We start from the raw sequence: 11,484 nt of genomic DNA, 5'->3' as shown, positions 1-11,484 counted from the left end.
TTATTTGGAATCGAAGATATCTTCTGATAACAGCACACTGATGAGAATGTATATCACGAAAGTAGGGGAGCAAATGAGGTAGTGGCAGGGGAAAACCATGGAGAACAGAAATGAGGACAACAAAACACAAAAAGGGTTGGGTTTGTATAAACACAATTTCATTTACATTTAGAGCTTCTGGTACAAAATAGGGTGATTTGAGCATTTTGTTTACATTTCAAAGAAAACACCAGGCTAAGTACTTACTACTTACTAATTGGAAAACTTTTCAAGCTTATTTCCAAAAGAAGTGACCAAAAATGGCCCGGGTATACAAAGATTATGGTTGTCTGTATAGAGTAAAAAAAACTGCAATGTTGATACATAACTATAGCTTCTTTACAGAATGAAAGGTATTATATTCTGACACTAAGTAAATCCTAGTTTCTAACTGGCATCAATGGCGTCAAGCCATAAAACAACTTGGTCTATGGAAGGCCTTTTCCTGGGATTTTGATCCAAGCACTTACAAGCAATACATAAAACATCCAATAGTTGCTTCTCCCAATCTTTGTCCCAAATGAATGGATCAATTACCTGCTCTTCTTTCTTCTCCAATTTCATCTGAAACACCCACGAAACCAAATCCCTGCAATTCTTCCCTTTGCAAACTTCAACAGGTCTCCTACCAGTAAGAAGCTCCAAAAGGACAACACCAAAACTGTAAACATCACCTTTGAAGGTGGCAGTTAACGCCTGGCTATATTCAGGAGGAATGTAGCCGAGAGTTCCAACCAAATCTGTTGTTACATGTGTGTCGTAAGGGTGAAGCATTCTCGACAGTCCAAAATCCGCCAAATGGGCTTCAAATTTCTCATCAAGAAGAATATTGCTAGATTTTATGTCTCTGTGGACTATATTTGGCTCACAAACCTTATGGAGGTATACTAAACCATGACCAGCACCTTGAGCTATCCTCAATCTTGCAGTCCAATTAAGTGCTGAGCCACCATCAATGCACTCGTGCAACCAGTAGTCCAAGCTTCCGTTTTCCATAAACGAGTAAATCAACAACTTGTCGTCTCCTATCTGACAGTAGCCTTGCAAGGAAACAAGGTTCTTGTGCTGAGCCTTTGATAAAGCTTCCACTTCTGCACGAAATTCACGTTCCATTTGACCACAGTCCCCAGAAAGCCTCTTTATAGCAACTTTGCTTCCATCTGGTAGGCTAGCTTTGTATACTAGACCAAATCCACCACAACCAATAATATTCGCCTGACTGAAATTATCAGTTGATTTCAACAACTCCCCAACTGTTAAATCCTTGCAATCTGAGTTCTGGAATAGCACTAGTTTTGCAGCAGCAAACCCTTCAGACAATCTTGGAGGCCGACCACTCTCATCATCCAGATCATCGATAGAAGAAGCTCGAGAATCTCTTCTCGACATTTTCATCAAAAGGACCGCCAGGAGCATGGCAATACCCACACTAACACTAATTGTTATCCCAATGATGCTTCTTCTTCTTCGGGATTTATTTCTTGAGACAGAAGGATTCTTCATATTGTGGAAACTGCTACAAGAAGGAGCTTGAGTTGACCCACAAAGGCCTGGATTTCCCTCGAAGCTTGAGTTTGAAAAGCTCTGAAACTGCACTCCTGATGGTATTGGTCCCTGTAACTGATTATGTGCAACACTAAATTTCGAAAGAAATGAGAGATTATTAAGCGATGGAGGTATTGATCCTTGTAGATCATTGAAAGACAAATCTAAGGTTTCGAGATTCAGCATGTTTGATAAAGAATCAGGAATTGTCCCCGTGATGTTATTCCTGCTGAGATCTAGCACATGGAGTTGCTTTAACCTCCCTATCTCAAATGGTATAGTCCCATTAAATCTGTTGTTGCTCAAATATAGAGAAGGTGGAAAACTGGAGACTTGGTTATACTGCAAACCATAAGAACTGTTCCTCTTCACATACAGTGGGATACCATTTATCGGAGAAGGATCAGATGAACTTTTACGTGAATTGATCAGACTGCTGAGTTGCATTAAAGTCTTTGGAATCTCCCCTGAAAGCGAATTGTTAGAGAAATCCAAGTAAAACACATTCTCCATCTGCCCAATCCATGAAGGAATGCTCCCATTCAAGTGATTCCATGACAAATCAAGGACTTCCAACTTGTCACAATTCCGCAACCAAACAGGAATCTCACCGCGTAAACCACAGTTGGCAAGTGCCATAACTCTTAGCTTATCAAACCCTGACAAACTTGTTGGGATGTCTTCACCATGGAAGTTTCTAGTAAGAATAAGGGTAATAAGATTTTCGCATCGCTGCAAAGTTGTCAATGCTCCTGACAAGTTCATCAAGCTGTTGTTGGACATTGAGAAAAAGGAAAGAGATGCAAGGTTTCCAAAGCTTTTGGGTACCTCACCCTGTAATTCATTCTTAGCCATGCTCAAAGTTTGCAGTTTGGTGCAACTAGAAAGTGAAACGGGAATGGTTCCATTGAGAAAATTACTGGCAAGATCAAGTACAGTAAGTTCAGACAGTCCGGTGAAATCAAGTTTGATAGGACCTGAGAAAGAATTGTTTCTAAGATCAAGCACCTGAAGCTTGGTGCACTGAGACAGACTCACAGGCAATCGCCCAGAGAAATGATTTGTATGTGCAACAAATTGCTCTAATTTGGTTAGCTTACCAAATACATCAGGAAATGGCCCAGAAAAGTGGTTGCCAGAAATGATCAAGTTTGTAAGGTTTGAAAGCTTACTGATTTCATCAGTTATCGCGCCAGAGAAATTGTTGCAAGGTATTGACAGCTGCTCCAACAAAGACATGCCATAGATAGAGCTCGGAAGATTCCCAGAAAGCGAATTATCACCTGCATGCAACTGCTCAAGAGATGAGGTACAATTCTCAAAGCTATGAAGCACACCACTGAACTGATTCTTCGAGATATCTATGACCTTGACCTTACTCGAACTGCAAATTCGTGAATCGACTTGTCCAGCGAACGTATTGTTGCTTATATTGAACACAGCCAATTCAGGGAACAACCCAAAATCCTCAAGTGTCCCATTGAAAGAATTGCTCGAAAGATTCAAGGTTTGGACATTTTTCAGACCAGCAAAAGCTTCCAAAACTGATCCAGAGAGCTTGTTGATACTGACATCCACAAAAACCAGCTGCCGTAAATTGGACAGTTCTGAAGGCAATCCACCTTCAATATAGTTCCCTGAAAGATCAAGAATCTGCAACTCATCCAACTGACCAAGAGAGCGCGAAATTACTCCTCTGAGACCCTTATTTCTTAGAATCAACCTGATCACTCTACTTGCAACAGACACATTGCTATTGCTGCTGCTATTGTTATCATCACAGGAAACACCATCCCATTTACAGCAGTTTGTGGTGGTGGTGTTGTTGCCCCAAGTTAAGGCAATTGCCCCATTTGTAAGATTACCAGCAAATTGCTTCAGAGCCAAAAGGTCATTTGGATCACATGCCTGGCTTAGGGTTTCAAACCCAGGAATAGAAACCACAAACCAAACTAATAACACACATTTCAGGAAAGTAATTGATATAACTTGCATTTCTACCATTGCCAAATTTGTCACTCAAATTACACAAATTCTAACTCTCCAAACCATCAGGTACTCAATACAACCCGAAAATCGCCTGAATTCACCCCAATTCACCAAATTAATGACCAATCCCACCAATATAGAATACAAGTGCTTTTCAATGCCCAATTGCATAAAATCATGAAATCCCACAAAAATCCTAAGAAACCCAATTTCTTGAATTTAATTTTGGACAAGTTTAAGAACTACCCATTTCAAAAACAGCAACTTCTAAATGAAGCAACCAGACACAATACAAGTAATGAACCTACACTGAGATCTGCAATCAGATTCAGGTACCATGAAATATGGGGATAATTCCTTTTAAAAATTGAAGAAAAAAATTCAAAGGCAAGATATTCAACCCTCAAATTAATTGTTTATTTGAAAAGACAACAACACAACCTCCTAGAAAAATGAAATTAATTTCCCAGGAAAAATTACCCAGAAAAAATAGAAAAACCCCAACTAACAACAACTTGAAATTGAAGTGACAATTTTTCCACTTCAATCTCCAACTCGGAACAAATCCCAAGATCTTGAAATGGGGGTAGAGTAGTAGTTGAACAAATATTTTGTGGGCTAAAAGTTAAATAAATGAAGAGAGAGAAACAGAAAAGAAAAAACTAGTGATTTTACTGTATAACCTTAAAAATCTTCTTCTTCAGTTGCCTTGTAATGGAAGAAATTGAGTGTCATTAAGAAAGCCAAAAAAGAACAATTGCACTTTCAACTTCAACACTTTATTATTCTTTTCATCTTTTTACTAGGCCCGTTGAAAAAACGCCAAACCGAAACTTCCAGTTACGGAGCCGATACGCAGATTAACAAGAAACTGTTTTAGTAACAACAATTTGCAAGAGAAGTTGGGCAAAGATAATGTGGATAGAATCTAGTAGAGGGGAAAACAGAGTGGTTTTTTGTGTTTGAATAGACAGGCAAAAATTTGGAGTGGGTTGTAGAAATTGACTAAAATTAGAAAGGTTTTCAGATGTCTGAAAATTGAAAATTGAAAATTGAAAATTGAAAATGGTGACACAATTGAGCTGACTTTTTTTATTGTTAATAAAATGCTGATTTTGTTTTTTTATTTTTATTTTTGGGAGCGTTTTGGGTTTGCGTTGATTGTACTTTGTTTCTTACAAATCTTAATTTGGTCTATGCAAACTCAATTTTGTCTTTTTCTGATTTTCTCTCTCTTTGAAAAGTGAGATTATCTGAGGTGAAGAAGAATGGTAGGGACGTAAGAAATTCATGATGTTAGGTGCGGTCTAACGAGGACGTTTTGGATCCTATGCTCTCTTTTCCCCACTCTCATGTTTCGCGCGTACTTGTGAGGTCCGCTTTTAATACATAGAACGAGATGTTTGTTTTTGGCCTACCGAGTAATAACTAATAAGTTTAGGTAAAGATAGCTAACGTGACCTCGACAAATCTAACGTGACCTCCCATGTAAGTAAAAATTATAAAAGAATAATATTTAGAAAATATATGTCGATACGAATCTAACGTGATCTCCCATGACAAAAAAATTCTTACGTACGAATCACAAAAAATTGCCAAAGTCGTAGTGTGAATAGTGTAAAAAACAAATGTTGCGATATTTCCGGAACGGAGGAAGTATGTCACGTGACGCATAGTACTCTATAGTTCCTTTTGGAATCTTGTCACTATTTAAATTTGAAGTGAATCTTCTAGTTTCTTTCCAATATGTATTTCAAAATATATTCATGTGGGATCTTGTTTTGTTCGTTTCAATGTGTTGTTTAACAATATCAAATTTTTATATTTCTTTAACTTACGTATTTGGAAATATTTATATTTAAATATTGAGTTGAAACGGATGAAAAAGTCAAAGGGGGACTAATATTTAAGAACAGAGCGAGTACAAAGTTTTAATTTAAAAGAAAAAGAATTTTGATTTTGCATACACGTAGTGATTTTGCATATATAAAATAAAAAGAGGTAATGCTAATCGCTAAGGATTGTGAATAGTACTCAATAATTTTAAATAGTGACAAGATTTCAAAAGGGACTAATAATCAAGAACAGAGGGAGTAATTATTTAGGCAAATTTGTTAAAAAGGACCTTTTATAACCCAAATTTTGCGAGAAAGTACCTTATATAATTTTTTTTGTGAAATCACACCTTAATGTAACTTTTTTTGCGAGAAAGGACCTTATATAATTTTTTTTTTGTGAAATCACACTTTAATGTAATTTTTTTTTGCGAAAGACAACCAAAAGTAAATTTCCGGCATTGACTGAGCTTTTTCGGCCATTGACTTGCACGTGAGAAGCACGTGTGACTTTATTTTGCTAATCACACCCAATTTTCCTCCAAAATTCTAAGCTTTAAAACCTAAAGTTGAAAAATAAATCGAAATAAAATCAAGCTTGAAAATTCAAGACTCGAGAAAATCAATGTCTTTAGCCAACGTAAGCTACACGTGCTGCTCACGTGCAAGTCAATGGCCGGAAAAGATCAGTCAATGCCGGAAACTTCCCTTAGGTCATTTCTAGCAAAAAAAATTACTTTAAGGTGTGTTTTCACAAAAAAAATTATATAAGGTCCTTTCTCGCAAAAATTGCGTTATTAGAGGTCCTTTTTGGCAAATTTGCCAATTATTTATAAGTTTGTCATTGATATCGTAATAATAAGTGTAATAACACCGCATCAAGTCATCAAACATGCACTCATAACCAATTGTCTGTTGATTTAGTGGTGATTGATGCTGAACTTGGTAGAGAGGACCCCGTGTTCGATCCCCCGCAACAATAATTGGGAGGGGACTAGAATCTATTCACTCAAAACTTACCCCGAGTCCGAATTGCGCTAAGGATAAACCGGGTGGTAAAAAAAAAAAAAAAAGTCAACAAACATGCATGTTACTTGAATGAAATATTTGTATAAATTTGTGGTCAAGAGGACAACAACCCATATAGTCAACGTTCGTAGTTCTGGAAAATGGGGTTACAAGAAGAAATGCAGATTAGTAGTGCATGAATTAATTGACTTTGATTATTGTAACTTAACAAATTCAAAGTTACAAGGGAACATAATATTCATTTTTCCTAACTAACTTGAACTTGACCGATACCCATTTAATTCCTTTTACATGCTCTTCCTAGTAAAATCAACGTTTTTGCAAACGACTATATTTAATTAATATACTCCCTATGTCTTACGTAGTATTTTCTCCGTCTAGAAATACTCGCAACATTTAAATTTTTTACGCTATTTATATATTCTACTTTGACTATTGTTGGTGACTTATATTTCAGATAAAACAGTCATGTGAGATCTTGTAAGATTCGTCTCGATGCGTATTTTCAAAATATCAACTTTTTATAATTTTTGTTTGAAGAAAATTTAAGATATTAACGATCAAAATTGTACATTGACATGCGTGAAAGTGACCAACGTTGCGAGTATTTCCAAATAGATGAAGTATAAGTTATCCCCTCCATCTCTTTTTGTTTTTTACGTTTTTCTTTTTGGGTGTCTTAATTCACATTAATAAGTCGTTAATAAACATGCAAAAGACCAAACATAGAGAACAAAAAGAGACGGAGGGAGCATAATAATACCAGAACTCTATATATATATATATATATATATATATATATATATATATATATATATATATATATATATATATATATATATATATATATATATATATATATATATATATATATATATATATATACATATAAAGGAGGCATATTTGCTGAAATATTAGAGCGCCACCTAGGATTATTATTGGTTTCGGCCAATGAAAAATAAGATTTCTAATTTAGTTTTGAATTAAAAAAAATCAAGTGTCACGTAGATATTTTAGATAATTAATCTAATATATAAAGGAGGCATATTTGCTAAATTATTAGAGCGCCATATAGGATTACTAATGGTTTCGGCCAATGAAAAATAAGATTTCTAATTTATTTTTGAATTAAAAAAATCGATTGCCGCGTAGATAATTAATTAGGTGCCACGTAGATATTTTAATTAATTAATTACTAATATATACAACTCCATCTAAAATCAAACACTCTAATAATTAAAAAATAAATCTAGAATAAAATTCATCCAAAATCAACCACTAATCTAAAATAAAATAAATAAAATTCAATTTAAAATCAAACATTAATCCAATAGGCATGAATTATTATAGCGCCGCGTAGGATTACTAATGGTTTCGGCCAATGAAAAATAAGATTTCTATTTTATTTTTGAATTAAAAAATCGATTGCCATGTAGATAATTAATTGGTGCCACGTAGATATTTTAATTAATTATTAATATATACAACTCCATCTAAAATCAAAAACTCTAATAATTAAACAATAAATCTAAAATAAAATTCACCCAAAATCAAACACTAATCTAAAATAAAATAAATAAAATTCAATTTAAAATCAAACATTAATCCAATATTAGAGCGCCATGTAGGAAATCTAATGGTTTTGGCCAATCAAAAATAAGATTTCAAAATTAATTTTGAATTAAAAAAAGTCGAGTGCCACGTAGATAAATAATTAAGTGCTATATTTTTATTAATTAATTATTAATATTACGCATATGAAATTTTATCGAGAAATAAACACTCTCATAATTAAAAAAAAATCTAAAATGAAATTCAATTCAAAATTAAAAACTAATTTAATCTAATACGAAGTATATAAAATTGGTATATACATAGGAGTTTTATTTAAACATAATAATTTGATAGAAACCGTGCATCGCACGGGCTAAAATCTAGTTAATAATATGTACAACTCCATCCAAAATCAAATCCTCTACTAATTAAAAAATAAATCAAAAATAAAATTAATCCAAAATCAAACGCTAATCTAAAATAAAATTATGTCCAAAGTCAAACACTAATACAAAGAATATTAGAGCGCCACGTATGAAATCTGATGGTTTCGGCCAATGAAAAGTAAGATTTCTAAATTATTTTTGAATTAAAAAAGTCGAGTGCCGCGTAAATAAATAATTAGGTGCCACGTAGATATTTTATTTAATTAGTTACTAATATATACAACTTCATATAAAATCAAACACTCAAATAATTAAAAAATAAATCTGAAATAAAATTCATCCAAAACCAAACACTAATCTAAAATAAAATTCAATCCAAAATTAAACATTAATCCAATATTAGAGCGCCACGTAGGAAATCTGATGGTTTTGGCTAATGAAAAATAAGATTTCGAAATTATTTTTGAATTAAAAAAGTCGAGTGCCATGTAGATATATAATTAGGTACAAAGTAGATATTTTTATTAATTAATTATTGATATTGCAATTTCATCTGAAATCAAACACTTTAATAATTAAAAAAATAAATCTAAAATGAAATTCAATCCAAAATTATAATATAACAGTTCGTATATATAGGATTTTTAGTTTAACTTAACAATTTAATAGAATACGTGCATCGCACGGGCTAAAATCTAGTCTAATATATTTATGAGAGTTTTTTGGAGAGCATTTTGAGCGCCACGTAGGATTTCCACGTCATATATATATATATATATATATATATATATATATATATATATATATATATATATATATATATATATATATATATATATATATATATATATATATATATATATATATATATATATATAATATTTATTTCCAGATTTATTAAAATAAAAATATATAAATAAAAACCCGGTAAAAGATAAATAAACGTACACTTAGTAGTTTTAATAGGAGTCAACTACTGGTAAAAAGATAATAAGAGATAATTTTTTCTAGGATTCCAAATAGATAAAGGAGAGATTAATAGATAAATAAATACTTACTCCGTAGTAATTTTAATAGGATTCAACTACTGGTAAGTACAAAGATAATAAGAGATAAATTTTGTTAGTACTTTGGACTCTAAATAGATAAATAAATACTTAGCATGTTCTATATAATGCAACCACATTACCAAAAAAAAAAAAACAATCTCATTGACGGGCTCAAATCCCCTCTTTTAAGTGAAATATTCTACGACATGCTATCTAATTACTGATATGATATATGTGATGAGGTATAGTTTTACCCTATAAAAAGTAACAAATCATGTATCTCTGTTGTAATTTTACTTTTAATCCGTGTATCGCATGGGCTTAATTAATTCCAGTATAACTAATTGTGGAGTATTTTATTTGATCTCACCTACGGAGTCCTACATATTATATGATCCTTGAATCAAAATAATTTAAAAAAAAATGATTTCAATATTTTTTTCCTAAAAAAGTTAATTTTGAAAATCTATATTGGACACAACATTAATTTTATTTCCGGAATGACTTATACCGTATTATGAAGTACAAATAAAATATAAAAATATGTGGATCGGATGCCAATTAGTTTAATTGGTAAAGTATTGAGGGAATGGTACTCAAAAACCTGAGATTAAATCTCGTGTACATGATTTTTCATCTTGACCATTATAACTCTCACTGCACAAATACAGACACACACGCACAAAAAAAAAAAAAAAATAAATAAATAAAAAAATCCAAGACTCTCAACTATGATGAGTGGATCCTTCACCCCCTGATTATAATTTGAGATGAAAATTCTTGTGTTAATCTTGCAGGTTTTAGAAAGGATATTTTACTGTGCAGCCAAGAGCATAAACTACATATATTATGTGATGTAGAGACTACTCTACTCCTATTTATTTTGTATTTTTAAAAGACGAGAAGATATAAAATAACATCTGCCAGCTAGTACTACTCCGTATATTTCTGAAAGGTTGACTAAAAAAATGATTAATAATGTTCATTCCCATCTATCGTTTGTGTCATTCAAGTATTCAAGCCATTCAGCAGAGTGTAGAATGGAGCATGGACTTTTATAATCTCCTCCTCATGCGGATGCGGTCAGACTCATGCCATAGATAGCGTGCCAGTGTCGTAAAGGACCCTCTAATTTCCAAACGTTGCGTCACAGATATCTTAGGTACAAGCCCTACAAGGAGTAATACTTCGTCTGTAACCTTTTACTGTTTACCCTTTATCGTTGTTTACCCAGTTTCTCCGTTTCATAATACTCCCTCTGTATTTATTTGATGGATATATTTGTCTTTTTCGACCGTATTTATTTAAGAGATATACTTGTCATTTTTAGTAACTTATCAATCTCACATTCTAATTAAATAATCTATCTACACCCTATCCCACCCCCATCTCCTAAAATAACATGGTCTCCACTTGTTTTACTTATTAAAATATATACTCAACCCCACTTGTTTTATTACTTTATTTCATTTAATTCTTTTTCTTAATACTCGTGCCCGACCAAGTGTATCTCTTAAATAAATACGGAGAGAGTATTTGTAACAGTTTAATTGGCACACTTGCCAATGTACTTGTTTGACCGTAAATATATGTTATTCTTATATATTCGCAAAAGCTCTATACAATTGATATTTGAAAATTTTACATTAAGACTACTAACAACATACTCCCTCCGTCCCGAAATACATGCACCGGTTTGACTTTTTGCACTATTCACATAATTCACTTTGACCCTATTTTATTTCTAGTATATGAAAACAAAGTTAGCATATAATATATTGTTGGCTTCATCTTAACATATATTTTCAAAATATTAATATTTCATAAGTTTTTACAATATGTTGTTAAAGATATTGGTGGTCAAGTTGTGCATTGGCAAGCGTGTCGACTCGAACCGGTGCGAGTATTCTGGGACAGAGGGAGTAATACATTAGCTAACATTTGATTTTTATATGAGAAGATATAGTAAAAGTAAATGTATGAATACTTAAATAGTGTAAAAGTCAAACTGTTACAAGTATTCTGTACGGATTGATTAATTTTTACTATACAAGTGAA

At 32.7% G+C, this 11,484-nt stretch overlaps 1 protein-coding gene across 1 annotated transcript; it reads right to left on the bottom strand.

The window, feature by feature from the left end:
• Positions 1-253: 253 nt before the first annotated feature.
• On the bottom strand, positions 254-4,754 carry LOC110783617 (phytosulfokine receptor 2). Its single transcript, XM_021987968.2, has one exon. The coding sequence runs from the start codon at positions 3,586-3,588 to the stop codon at positions 427-429; it is 3,162 nt and encodes a 1,053-aa protein (XP_021843660.1). The 5' UTR covers positions 3,589-4,754; the 3' UTR covers positions 254-426.
• Positions 4,755-11,484: the final 6,730 nt, after the last annotated feature.

The sequence above is a fragment of the Spinacia oleracea genome, chromosome 4, assembly GCF_020520425.1.
Source record: "Spinacia oleracea cultivar Varoflay chromosome 4, BTI_SOV_V1, whole genome shotgun sequence".
NCBI classification, from domain to species: Eukaryota; Viridiplantae; Streptophyta; class Magnoliopsida; order Caryophyllales; family Amaranthaceae; genus Spinacia; species Spinacia oleracea.
This window is presented reverse-complemented; position numbering and strand designations above follow the sequence as displayed.